This window comes from Rhinopithecus bieti, unplaced genomic scaffold, assembly GCF_001698545.2.
Source record: "Rhinopithecus bieti isolate Rb0 unplaced genomic scaffold, ASM169854v2 scaffold_57691, whole genome shotgun sequence".
NCBI lineage: Eukaryota > Metazoa > Chordata > Mammalia > Primates > Cercopithecidae > Rhinopithecus > Rhinopithecus bieti.
In genome coordinates, this window is record NW_016824383.1 from 3,396,913 (window position 1) to 3,411,970 (window position 15,058).

Below are 15,058 nucleotides of genomic sequence, written 5' to 3' on the forward strand. Positions count from 1 at the left end.
TTTTTTTGAGACGGAGTCTCGCTCTGTCGCCCGGGCTGGAATGCAGTGGCTGGATCTCAGCTCACTGCAAACTCCGCCTCCCGGGTTTACGCCATTCTCCTGCCTCAGCCTCCCGAGTAGCTGGGACTACAGGCGCCCGCCACCTCGCCCGGCTAGTTTTTTGTATTTTTTTAGTAGAGACGGGGTTTCACCGTGTTAGCCAGGATGGTCTCGATCTCCTGACCTCGTGATCCGCCCGCCTCGGCCTCCCAAAGTGCTGGGATTACAGGCTTGAGCCACCGTGCCCGGCCTCTACATTATTTTTAATGGCTTCTTAGTATAGGTAGAGCATTCTTAATCCAAAAATCCAGAATTCAAAATGCTTCAAAATCAGAAACTTTTTGAGTGCCAACATGATAATCAAAGGAAATGCTCATTGGACCATATCAGATTTCAGATTTTTGGATTAAGAATACTGAACTGCTAAGTAAATAATGCTAATATTCCAAAATCCCCCCCCCAAAACCCCTGAAATCTAAAACAATTCTGGTTCCAAATGTTTGTATAAGGGATACTCAACATATGTTCTCAAGTATAGCTATAGAATAGTTTATTTAGCAGTCTTCTATTGTTGGATATTTAGTTAGGATTTGTTTGCTATTAAAATTAATATTTCTATGGTTATTTTTAGGTACATCTTTACTTCCTTAAGATAAATTCCTAGAAGTAGAATTGTTACATTTTTATTTTTTATTTATTTATTTATTTTTGAGATGGAGTCTTGCTCTGTCACCCAGGCTAGAGTGCGGTGGTGTGATCTCAGCTCACTGCAACCTCTGCCTCTCAAGTTCAAGCAATTCTTCTGCCTCAGCCTCCCGAGTGGTTGGGATCACAGGCGCCCTCCACCACGCCTGGCTAATTTTTGTATTTTTAGTGAGACAGGGTTTCACCATCTTGGCCAGGCTAGTCTCAAACTCCTGACCTCGTGATTCACCACCTCGGCCTCCCAAAGTGCTGGGATTACAAACGTGAGCCACCACGCCCGGCCTACATTTTCAAGTATACTTTTTGAGGTTATTGGATAGACTAACTTTAGAAAAAATAATCTTACCTCTTCAGGAAACATTTATTTTGCTAGGCTCTGGGGATGCAAAAGTAAATAAGACTCCAAGAGGGTGAAGGGGGTTAGGAGGAAAGCCAACTTTCCTTTCCAAGGTAGATGGGCCTGCCTGGATGTAGTGGAGACTCCAAATGCCACCGCTGAAAGGAAATCCCTTGAGGAGTGAGAGGTGAAAAAGCAGATTCTGAAAAGAAAGATACTTCCTTTCAAAAGGAAATATCTAAAGACCTCTCCACTAACTGTAATTTTCTGTGTTGATTGTAACAAATCTACAAGAGTTTGTAACAAATATAGGTAAAATGCACACACAGAACCTACAGTAGACCACTCCGTATCTGAGCTTTTTTAGGCCAGTAGTCCATTCCCCAAAAGTAGCTTTAAAATAAAAAGCTCATTGGTTTATTTTGTTCCATAATTATTTTGAGTACATCTGAAGTCATGTAAAATTAAATTTCTTAAGAGATTTATAATCTAGAAAAGAGAATAAGATAGGTTTCTTGATTATTCTAATAGAAAATAAATGCTATGGAAAAGTTCATTCTAAAAAAGGAGAAAAATGTAGTTTGGTGAATAACAACTTCACATATAATATTAATATATAAGGGAGGAAAACACTTTCTTTTCCTCAGGTTAACTAGAGTCTCTGCAAAATAACAAAACAGAAAACAAAAAACCAGATTAACAAGAGCAAATCATATAAATTTATTTAATGAAAGTTTTATGTGGCACAGGAAGCTTCACATGGAAATAAGACCCCAAGTAGTCTTTGGAATTTTATTTTGGCATTTATAGAAATGTTATGTCTAGATATGTAATGAAAGCCACTACAACTGATTAAATATTATACTAACAGCTAAGCCATCCAAGTGGATATGTACGAAATATAGCTGATCTGTACTCAATTACTGATCACCAGCTTTAGAAATAAAGAAGTAAATGCACATTGCTCTCCGTCTGACTTTACAGGATAATGACACTAAGAAATAATATTCTTCTTGGCCAGGCGCGGTGGCTCGTGCCTGTAATCCCAGCACTTTGGGAGGCCGAGGCGGGCGGATTGCCTAAGGTCAGGAGTTCGAGACCAGCCTGGCTAACATGGTGAAACCCCATCTTTACTAAAAATACAAAAAAATTAGCTGGGCGTGGTGGCACACGCCTGTAGTCCCAGCTGCTTGGGAGACTGAGGCAGAAGAACCGCTTCAACCCGGGAGGCGGAGGTTGCAGTGAGCCAAGATCGTGCCATTGCACTCCAGCCTGGGCGACAGAGCGAGACTCCGTCTCAAAATAAACAAATAAATAAGAAAAAATATCCTTCTTAGTGCAATAATTTTATTAGTACAATAATACCCTTTACATTTAAGAGCTTTGAATTTTCATTGCTGCTCTTTTGGTTTTATCTACAATATTTATTAGAACCTAAATAATGCTCTCTTTATCTACCAGCATTGTATTTTAACTTCATTTTTGCCTCTTCCTATATATTGCTTTGAACAAGCAACTTCTTCAGTAATTTGATATCAAGTCTTATATGATATTCTCAGGTCTTAAATTAAAAACTGATTTTATAAACATACCTAATTATAACCAGTCAAGATACATTGTTTTTGTTCACCTATTCAGAAACATTGATACTTCTGATCTCAGTGAGACCATGAGTGATTGTTAACCTGAACAAAAGCATTTTTTCCATAACCTAGAATATAAAACAAAGTGTCGTTTTTCCCTTTGGTATTATATTATTGCCAAGTCTTTCTTTTTACTACATATGTCTTGTTCCTTTATTCTTTCACTCTGCAGACGTATTTTGGAATGGATGTCTCTGCAGTTGAAGATCCAGTTCAGAGACGAGCGCTAGAAACCATGATAAAAACGTATGGGCAGACTCCCCGTCAGCTGTTCCACACAGCCCATGTGAGCAGACCTGGAGCCAAGCTCAATATTGAAGGAGAGCTTCCAGCTGCTGTGGGGTTGCTAGTGCAGTTTGCTTTCAGGGAGACCCGAGAACAAGTTAAAGAAATCACCTATCCGGTATGTCATTTGGATTTCAATTGAATGCAGATGATGCCAGGCACTCTCCCAGGTGCCAGGGATACAGTAATGAATAGCATAGTCCTGTCCTAAAGCTGTGTGCCAGTCAGTGCAAGACAGGTGCAGCAGCGAAAGCAGAATCCTGTGCGAGGTAAATGCTGTGTTAGCGATATGAGAGAGTGCTTTGGGGAGCTCAGAGGAAAGAAGGATTGATTGTTTCAGATAGTAACCTCCCTCAGAAAGCAGAGAGAATGGTTATTCCCAGGGAAAGCCTCCCAGGGTAGTGACATAATAGGAATTTGCAAACAAGAAGAGAAGGACTAGAGAATAGTTTGAGCATTGGTATGCCAGTGTACACTTATCATCCACAATCAAAAGGATTGACCAGTGATGCGGATGTTTTGGTTTATGCTTAAGGGAGAACTTTACATATTTCTTTGGCCTCCCCAGGTTGTAATGATAAAAAGTACTACGTCCAAAATAGGAAGTAGGTAAAATTTTACTTCAAAATAGAAAATCAAGCAAGCAAGCCTTAAAGCTAAAGTGGATTTTAATCTTCAACTAAATTCTTCATATAAAACAGCATAAGATAGTAGAATGTGAATTGTAAACACTGTAAGGGTTTACAGAAGGAAATCACAGAAAATGAAAAGGTAAGGGAAAGAAGTTGTAAAGGACCTTAAAGAGGAAATAATTCAGTGTATCTCAAAGTGCAGTATCTGTGACCTATTTTAAGAGGAAAAGGTTTTTACACACCTACACCTTGTTTTGACTATTATTCCTCATAATAATATTACTTTATGTAAGACAGAACACTGGATATAAATTATTTGTGCTTATAGCTCACATATGTCAAATGGTCATGTTAAATACAAGCAAAACTTATTCCACCAGTGAAATTCAATTTTAAAGCATTAATATGGTAGACAATGTTGTTTTGCTAAAACTAAATTACGAGTGTTGAGTTTCATAATAGAAAACTACATTTTTTGTTTTCTGTTTTTGAAGCTTCACAAATCACTTTAGTCACTGTAATTACCCGCATCACTATTTTTAACTACGATCTGTCACTTGATTGATTGATCGATTGAGACGAGTCTCGCTCTGTCACCCAGGCTGGAGTGCAGTGGCACAATCTCAGCTCACTGCAAGCTCCGCCTCCCAGGTTCAAACAGTTCTCCTGCCTCAGCCTCCTGAGTATCTGGGATTACAGGTGCCCGCCGCCACACCCAGCTAATTTTTGTATTTTTAGTAGAGATAGGGTTTCACCATATTGGCCAGGCTGGTCTCGAACTCCTGGCCTCATGATCTACCTGCCACGGCCTCCCGAAGTGCTAGGATTACAGATGTGAGCCACCACACCCAGCCCAATCTGTCACTTTAACATGTCAACATAATTTTACAATATATCCCTGGGAATTAATAAATGCCATTTAATTTACTACTATACTTACTGCTCATTAGCTGTTAAAGTTGGATCTGAGCAGTATGGCTGCTCGCAGTGGGAACGTGGTACCACCCTGCTTCATTCCCACTTCAGGACCTTTGTGATGACTGTTTCCTTCACCTGGAATAACCACTCCCCAGATAAATCCCCAGTTTGCTCCCTCATCTCATTCAAGTCTCTGCTCAGACATCTCTTCCTCGGAGTCTTCCCCGACCCCCATTTAAATGCTTTCCATAAGCTCTGATTATATCTAAGTCTAATTATGTCTAGAACAGGTGTTCCGTCATCCTCAGACCCCTTCCCCTTCTTTTTGTGTATAGCACTTCCATCACCTGACATATTGTATATGTATTAGTTTATTTATTTGTGTATACTCCCATCCCAAATAGAATGTAACTCCATAAACACAAGGACTTTGTCTGCTCTTGTTCATCACTGTGTCCCCAGTTCTTAGGAAGGTGCTGGGCATATAATAGACACTCATTGTTTTTTAGATTAATGTCTTCACTGATGCAAGTTCTTTAAGGTTTGGTTTGCTGCACTTCTGTGTGATGTGTAATGACATTTATGCCACTGCTTTTCTTTATTTGAACCACGGTGAAACCTTCCATACCATACTGCTTCTTGACTCCGTGGGCCTTCACTTGACATCTACACAAAATGCAAACACAAGCCTTGAAACCAAGCAACAGTACTCATTTATACGGGGGTCATCTGGATGACCCAGATGTGCTTGTGTGAACTTCAGTTCACCATTGAAGTTCAAAACAATCAGAGCTGTATAAAAAGCATTTCAATAAAGCACTCCTCTTTAAATATTCTATGAGAAGTGGCTGTTCATATCCTTTGCCTACTTTTTCATGAGGTCGTTTGTTTTTTTCTTGTAAATTTGTACAAGTTCCTTGTAGATTCTGGATATTAGACCTTTGTCAGATGGGTAGATTGCAAAAATTTTCTCCCATTCTGTAGGTTGCATGTTCACTCTGATAGTAGTTTATTTTGACGTGCGGAAGCTGTTTAGTTTAATTAGATCGCAGTTGTCAATTTTAGCTCTTGTTGCAATTGCTTTTGACCTTTTCATCATGAAATCTTTGCCCATGCCTATGTCCTGAATGATATTGCCTAGATTTTCTTCTAAGGTTTTTATGGTTTGGGGTTTTACATTTGTCTAATTAATCTTGAGTTAATTTTTGCATAAGGTGTAAGGAAGAGGTCCAGTTTCAGTTTTCTGCATATGGCTAGCCAGTTTTCCCAGCACCACTTATTAAATAGGGAATCCTTTCCCCATTGCTTGTTCTTACCAGGTTTGTTGAAGATCAGATGGTTGTAGATGTGTGGTGTTATTTCTGAAGTCTCTGTTCTATTCCATTCGTCTATATGTCTGCCTTGGTACCAATATCATACTGTTTTGGTTACTGTTGAAAAAGAAGCTCAAGATCACTGATCATTAGAGAAATGCAAATCAAAACCACAATGAGATACCATCTCACACCAATCAGAATGATGATTATTAAAAAGTCAAGAAACAGTAGATGCTGGTGAGGCTGTGGAGAAATCGGAATGCTTTTACACCGTTGGTGGGAATGTAAATTAGTTCAACCCTTGTGGAAGACAGTGTGGCGATTCTTCAAGGATCTAGAACCAGAAGTACTATTTGACCCAGCAATCCCATTACTGGGTATATACTCAAAGGAATATAAATCATTCTACTCTAAAGACACATGCACACGTATGGTTTATTGTGGCACTATTTACTATAGCAAAGACATGAAACCAACACAAATGCCCATCAATGATAGACTAGATAAAGAAAATATATACCATGAAATACTATGCAGCCATAAAAAAGAATGAGGTCATGTAATTTGCAGGGACGTGGATGAAGCTGGGAGCCATCATCCTCAGCAAACTAACACAAGAACAGAAAACCAGACACTGCATGTTCTCACTCATAAGTGGGAGTTGAACAATGAGAACACATGGACACAGGGAGGGGAAAAACACACACTGGGGCCATACAGGAGGGTTGGTGGGGAGGGGAGGGAGAGCATCAGGACAAATAGCTAATACATGCAGGGCTTAAAACCTAGATGACAGGTTGATAGGTGCAGCAAACCACCATGGCACGTGTATACCTATGTAACAAACCTGCACATTCTGCACATGTATCCCACAACTTAAAAAATAATACTGATAATAATAATGATAATAAATATACTATGATATAAAGAAGTAGTTGCCATTGTATCTTTCTGTGTCATTGAAAAACTAGAAGTTTAAGCTCTGCAACTCATATAAAAGTAATTTATATCCGGCAAGGAACTGTGAATGATAAATTATAACTATAAAATTTAACACAAAATTTTTCTCAACTTTAATATTGATAGATTTGTATCCCACAGGGGAGCCACAAGAAAACACTGATAGACAAAATTTTAGAAGCTTGTTTTTAAAATGCCTGATCCTAACCTCTCTGTGCCCACATGAGCATTCCTGAAGCTCTTAAGCTTTTCCTGAGATACTCATTTTTTAGACCACTATGATATCATTTAAAACTGTATATTAACATGTCCGCTAAATAGTCTGACAGAATTATTAGAGCTCCTAAACAGGCATGATTTTTTTAAAAGATAGTATATAGGTCAATGATGCCTCTTTTTTCATTTATTTGGAAAATGACATAAGCAAGTTTCACTAAAAATCTTAGGTTTTTTACAGAAATGACTGAAAATTGCTTAATAGATTATTTTTATTTTATGTAGCATTTCCTCTGAAGAGTTGAAAGTAAAATAATGGGTTAAACTCTTAAATGTCTAAAAGGAGGGAATCCATTAAAAAAAAAGTTCAGTAGAGGATAAAACAGTCATAACAAGAACAGAAAGAATAGAACTGTTGGGGGAAACTCTTTAAAAGGTCATCATGTCTTTTCTTCTTGATTTTGAAACTTTTTAATAATTGTTTTTGCTTGAAGTCAAGGAAACCTTTTCATTACTGTTCATGGGCAGCCATATGGGTATCTCTCTAGAGTCTTCACTCACCTTTCTTTCCCCAAATCCTCTTGTTCCTCAAGCTCTACCTTTTGTTTTTCACTGACAATTCTTTCTCTTTTATTCTCTAGTACTGGCTAGAGATTCTCTAATCCTCTCAATATGTTCCATAGATAAACACTTCCCCTTTCACTCATCACATATCTATTTGAGATGAGAACCTGCTATGTCCTGGCACAAAGATGAATCAGAGGTGTCCCCTCTCTTCAAGGAGCTCATAGCTGAGTGAGGTTTCCTGTGCTACATGTGGGCTTGATTTCTATTGCCATATGTACATATGGCTTGTCATACTACCAAATTACAGTCTTCCAGTAAGTATCAACTTTAGTTTAGGTATTTCAACTAGAAGTAAGAAATATACTAAATTTTTTTCTCTGCTCAAATTTCAAGGAATTGTGAATGATTAACCACATATTTTCATACAAATTAGGCCAGAACCACAGAGTAAAACTCAAATAAGGAACAAATATTTCTATACGCTAAGCATGGGAAGTAAAAAAAATGAGTAAAATAATTCTTGCCCTTACAGACCTTATAATCCATATTACTTTCTCTTACTTTGTTTAGCACTTAAATTAGAAATAATTCTATACTTACTACCTTTTAAAAAGCCATACTTTTTATTTGTCTTGGTTTTAGAGTCCTTTGTCATGGATAAAAGGCTTGAAATGGGGGGAATACGTGGGTTCCCCCAGTGCTCCAGTACCTGTGGTCTGCTTCAGCCAGCCCCACGGAGAAAGATTTGGCTCTCTCCAGGCTCTGCCCACCCGAGCAATCTGTGGTTTGTCACGGAATTTCTGTCTTCTGATGACATATAGCAAGGAACAAGGTAAAGTAAAATGTAATGAAGATCATTCTGGATATATCTTTCATGAGATTTGAGTATTTCTAGCTCATCTGTGCTGCTACTTTGAGTCCTTGGTGGAAAAAATTCAGCTCAAATTTGTGGTTTTTTAGTACAAAGTGGGAAAGAAAACATACTACATGAAAAAACTGAGAGTTAAATGCAGTGCCATTTGAAATGAGAGGAGGAACTTGAAGGGGACAAGAATAAATGGTTATGTTCACAAAATGAAGATGTTATCAGTTTGACAGAAATGTACACTTTGAGGCTGTTGAGCCCCAGAATAGACAGACGTATTTGACCGACAAATCTACCACCTCAGAAGATATAGTCGTGGGTTTAAGCAACAAACACAACAAGGATGTCAAGATAACCTTGAAAATAGGTTTTTTTTCCTTGTGTATATCAGTAGTTTATTGTTTTTATTTTTATTTTTTATTATACTTAAAGTTCTAGGGTACATGTGCACAACGTTCGGGTTTGTTATATATGTTTAAAACACGTATTCCTGAAAACCCATCCTTTTCTGACTCCCCACATACTGACTCACTAAAAGCAACATGTGGGAAAGTGCTGTGCAGTAGAGGCCTCTTCATGTTTCTAAATGTCAACTAGACACTGGAAAACTAGGGACATTTTGCAATGAGCAGTCCCTCAACCATTCTAAATTAACCATTTCACTAGAAACAAAAGAACTCTTCCTACTTGCTAGGCATGGACGTGGGGCACCAAAATGAATGACCTAGGGCACTCATCTGTTTCTATGAGGTTATTTGCAGACTTGCCCAAAAGCCAGTGTGTGGACTAGATGCCATTAGCAGCCGGCACTGCTGGCAATTACCGTTACCTTCTGTGCACTGTGCTCCTTGGGAGCTGTATATAGCCTTCCACCCGAACTGCAGTACAAAGGGGCCAGCACGCAGAGAAAACATCAGTCACTTAAAGAAATTAGGTATGCTAGCTGGGCCGTAGTTCTTTTAGGCTCACTCTTATTTCTGTCATGAGATGAATGATTGTTTTTATAGTTGTTAGAAATAAGAGAGTATGCATACCGTTTTATCTACGTTTAGTGAATTAATAGGATAAGGTAGATCTGTTTAATCATAATTATTGTGATAACAATGGTTTATTCTTACTAGTATGTTACAATTAGTTATGAGGTAATTTACAAGTAATTTACTAATAATACCAAAGTACCAACATGGGTGAATTATTTACCTTTAAAAAATTAGAGTACAGTAAAATTTCTCTCTGTTGAGCAAAAGAGAAAGAGCAGGTATTATCACTTAGCATTATGGGACTTAAACATGTCAGACATATTCTAAGCCTATCTTATTTGTGCCACTACAGTCATGAACCCTTAGTGTGCCCCTAATAGCTATGTTCATTCAAATTACACTTAATTTCCTCGCACAATGTATTTGGAATTTGTCAGAACTTGGGTATGTCCAGAGCAGTAGTGTAATAGAACAGTTTCCCCCACGGCCTCGACAGTCACAGTTCCTGAGTTTTGCATCCTTGCCCAGCTGCTTACTAGCTATGTGGCCTTGGGGAAGTTAACTTCGTGCTTTGCAAATCCTGGCTTTTGATCTATAAAGCAGGAATAACAAAATAATTTACCTCATAGGGTACTTTTCTGTAAGGATTCAATACAATAATGTATGAGGATGATGAGCATAGTGCCTGGTTCTTTCTAAGTGCTTAATAAATGTGTATTGGTCTGTAAATACCCTAGGGTCTGGAAGGGATCAGTGTTTACTAGATACACCCAACACTAGACCCAGCAAGGAACAGTCCACATAGACATTCTAGAGAGGCATTGACTGAACAGTATAGCTTACAGATGAAAGTTAGGTNTGGGAGTTGAACAATGAGAACACATGGACACAGGGAGGGGAAAACACACACTGGGGCCATACAGGAGGGTTGGTGGGGAGGGGAGGGAGAGCATCAGGACAAATAGCTAATACATGCAGGGCTTAAAACCTAGATGACAGGTTGATAGGTGCAGCAAACCACCATGGCACGTGTATACCTATGTAACAAACCTGCACATTCTGCACATGTATCCCACAACTTAAAAAATAATACTGATAATAATAATGATAATAAATATACTATGATATAAAGAAGTAGTTGCCATTGTATCTTTCTGTGTCATTGAAAACTAGAAGTTTAAGCTCTGCAACTCATATAAAAGTAATTTATATCCGGCAAGGAACTGTGAATGATAAATTATAACTATAAAATTTAACACAAAATTTTCTCAACTTTAATATTGATAGATTTGTATCCCACAGGGGAGCCACAAGAAAACACTGATAGACAAAATTTTAGAAGCTTGTTTTAAAATGCCTGATCCTAACCTCTCTGTGCCCACATGAGCATTCCTGAAGCTCTTAAGCTTTTCCTGAGATACTCATTTTTTAGACCACTATGATATCATTTAAAACTGTATATTAACATGTCCGCTAAATAGTCTGACAGAATTATTAGAGCTCCTAAACAGCCATGATTTTTTTAAAAGATAGTATATAGGTCAATGATGCCTCTTTTTTCATTTATTTGGAAAATGACATAAGCAAGTTTCACTAAAAATCTTAGGTTTTTTACAGAAATGACTGAAAATTGCTTAATAGATTATTTTATTTTATGTAGCATTTCCTCTGAAGAGTTGAAAGTAAAATAATGGGTTAAACTCTTAAATGTCTAAAAGGAGGGAATCCATTAAAAAAAAAGTTCAGTAGAGGATAAAACAGTCATAACAAGAACAGAAAGAATAGAACTGTTGGGGAAACTCTTTAAAAGGTCATCATGTCTTTTCTTCTTGATTTTGAAACTTTTAATAATTGTTTTGCTTGAAGTCAAGGAAACCTTTTCATTACTGTTCATGGGCAGCCATATGGGTATCTCTCTAGAGTCTTCACTCACCTTTCTTTCCCCAAATCCTCTTGTTCCTCAAGCTCTACCTTTTGTTTTCACTGACAATTCTTTCTCTTTTATTCTCTAGTACTGGCTAGAGATTCTCTAATCCTCTCAATATGTTCCATAGATAAACACTTCCCCTTTCACTCATCACATATCTATTTGAGATGAGAACCTGCTATGTCCTGGCACAAAGATGAATCAGAGGTGTCCCCTCTCTTCAAGGAGCTCATAGCTGAGTGAGGTTTCCTGTGCTACATGTGGGCTTGATTTCTATTGCCATATGTACATATGGCTTGTCATACTACCAAATTACAGTCTTCCAGTAAGTATCAACTTTAGTTTAGGTATTTCAACTAGAAGTAAGAAATATACTAAATTTTTTTCTCTGCTCAAATTTCAAGGAATTGTGAATGATTAACCACATATTTTCATACAAATTAGGCCAGAACCACAGAGTAAAACTCAAATAAGGAACAAATATTTCTATACGCTAAGCATGGGAAGTAAAAAAAATGAGTAAAATAATTCTTGCCCTTACAGACCTTATAATCCATATTACTTTCTCTTACTTTGTTTAGCACTTAAATTAGAAATAATTCTATACTTACTACCTTTTAAAAGCCATACTTTTATTTGTCTTGGTTTTAGAGTCCTTTGTCATGGATAAAAGGCTTGAAATGGGGGGAATACGTGGGTTCCCCAGTGCTCCAGTACCTGTGGTCTGCTTCAGCCAGCCCCACGGAGAAAGATTTGGCTCTCTCCAGGCTCTGCCCACCCGAGCAATCTGTGGTTTGTCACGGAATTTCTGTCTTCTGATGACATATAGCAAGGAACAAGGTAAAGTAAAATGTAATGAAGATCATTCTGGATATATCTTTCATGAGATTTGAGTATTTCTAGCTCATCTGTGCTGCTACTTTGAGTCCTTGGTGGAAAAAATTCAGCTCAAATTTGTGGTTTTTTAGTACAAAGTGGGAAAGAAAACATACTACATGAAAAAACTGAGAGTTAAATGCAGTGCCATTTGAAATGAGAGGAGGAACTTGAAGGGGACAAGAATAAATGGTTATGTTCACAAAATGAAGATGTTATCAGTTTGACAGAAATGTACACTTTGAGGCTGTTGAGCCCCAGAATAGACAGACGTATTTGACCGACAAATCTACCACCTCAGAAGATATAGTCGTGGGTTTAAGCAACAAACACAACAAGGATGTCAAGATAACCTTGAAAATAGGTTTTTTTTCCTTGTGTATATCAGTAGTTTATTGTTTTATTTTATTTTTTATTATACTTAAAGTTCTAGGGTACATGTGCACAACGTTCGGGTTTGTTATATATGTTTAAAACACGTATTCCTGAAAACCCATCCTTTTCTGACTCCCCACATACTGACTCACTAAAAGCAACATGTGGGAAAGTGCTGTGCAGTAGAGGCCTCTTCATGTTTCTAAATGTCAACTAGACACTGGAAAACTAGGGACATTTTGCAATGAGCAGTCCCTCAACCATTCTAAATTAACCATTTCACTAGAAACAAAAGAACTCTTCCTACTTGCTAGGCATGGACGTGGGGCACCAAAATGAATGACCTAGGGCACTCATCTGTTTCTATGAGGTTATTTGCAGACTTGCCCAAAAGCCAGTGTGTGGACTAGATGCCATTAGCAGCCGGCACTGCTGGCAATTACCGTTACCTTCTGTGCACTGTGCTCCTTGGGAGCTGTATATAGCCTTCCACCCGAACTGCAGTACAAAGGGGCCAGCACGCAGAGAAAACATCAGTCACTTAAAGAAATTAGGTATGCTAGCTGGGCCGTAGTTCTTTTAGGCTCACTCTTATTTCTGTCATGAGATGAATGATTGTTTTATAGTTGTTAGAAATAAGAGAGTATGCATACCGTTTTATCTACGTTTAGTGAATTAATAGGATAAGGTAGATCTGTTTAATCATAATTATTGTGATAACAATGGTTTATTCTTACTAGTATGTTACAATTAGTTATGAGGTAATTTACAAGTAATTTACTAATAATACCAAAGTACCAACATGGGTGAATTATTTACCTTTAAAAAATTAGAGTACAGTAAAATTTCTCTCTGTTGAGCAAAAGAGAAAGAGCAGGTATTATCACTTAGCATTATGGGACTTAAACATGTCAGACATATTCTAAGCCTATCTTATTTGTGCCACTACAGTCATGAACCCTTAGTGTGCCCCTAATAGCTATGTTCATTCAAATTACACTTAATTTCCTCGCACAATGTATTTGGAATTTGTCAGAACTTGGGTATGTCCAGAGCAGTAGTGTAATAGAACAGTTTCCCCACGGCCTCGACAGTCACAGTTCCTGAGTTTTGCATCCTTGCCCAGCTGCTTACTAGCTATGTGGCCTTGGGGAAGTTAACTTCGTGCTTTGCAAATCCTGGCTTTTGATCTATAAAGCAGGAATAACAAAATAATTTACCTCATAGGGTACTTTTCTGTAAGGATTCAATACAATAATGTATGAGGATGATGAGCATAGTGCCTGGTTCTTTCTAAGTGCTTAATAAATGTGTATTGGTCTGTAAATACCCTAGGGTCTGGAAGGGATCAGTGTTTACTAGATACACCCAACACTAGACCCAGCAAGGAACAGTCCACATAGACATTCTAGAGAGGCATTGACTGAACAGTATAGCTTACAGATGAAAGTTAGGTCGCTTGTTAACACAAGAGACACACTGCATCAGAATCTCTGGGGCTTGAATCCAAGCTTATACACGCTGAAAATCAATTTGAGATTCAATTTTAGTAGATCCTATTTAAGATACACTGTCCTAGTAGGTAAAGGAGAAGTTCTTTTTCTGAAAGAAGAAAAAAAAAAGATGATGCCTCATGTGTTACTGGAATGAGAAACCTTGGTTTATGGAGCACTTGCTGCATGCCAGGCATTATGGTAGGTTTTGAGAGGACTCAAGACTCCTGTGGTTCCTTTCCCTAGCAGCTTATATTTAGAGCAGTTTCTATTTAGTGAGTAGATTCCAATTTCTTTGTTGCAAAATGTTGTCAACATTTCTTATTTTACTCAACAAAACAAAAAGCTGTGAATTGCCTATTTTCAATATGCTGTTGATTCATTCAAGAAATATTTATTTGTTATACTCATCTATGTGCTTGGTATTCTACTAGAATAAAGAAAGCATATTCTGTTTCCTTTAGGAACTTAAAACATTGCAAGTTTCAAGGGCAGTACCATTTACAGCATCTATGCTGCATTTAGCTATATCCAGCATACCAACAAAGCATAAATAATTAATAGTACTGGGAAATGATATCAAAATTTCCAAATTTTTATGCCAAGAGAACATAATACTATGTTGTAAAAGAGAGAGAGGGCTGGGTGCAGTGGCTCAAGCCTGTAATCCCAGCGCTTTGGGAGGCCGAGGCAGGCAGATGACTTGAGGTCAGGAGTTCCAGACCAGCCTGGCCAACATGGTGAAACCCTGTCTCTACTAAAAATACAAAAAAATTTAGCCAGGCATGGTGGCGAGAGCCTGTAGTTCCAGCTGCTGGGGAGGCTGAGGCACAAGAATCACTTGAACCCAGGAGGCGGAGGTTGCAGTGAGCCGAGATCATGCCACTGCACTCCAGCCTGGGTGACAGAGTGAGACTCTGTCTC

At 38.1% G+C, this 15,058-nt stretch overlaps 1 protein-coding gene across 1 annotated transcript in view; it reads left to right on the top strand.

The window, feature by feature from the left end:
• Nucleotides 1-15,058, top strand: part of LYST (lysosomal trafficking regulator) — a 212,151-nt gene that overhangs the window by 166,958 nt on the left and 30,135 nt on the right. Inside the window, 2 exon segments of the mRNA XM_017862282.1 lie at nucleotides 2,897-3,127; nucleotides 8,261-8,450. Coding sequence (XP_017717771.1) covers nucleotides 2,897-3,127; nucleotides 8,261-8,450 — 421 coding nt within the window.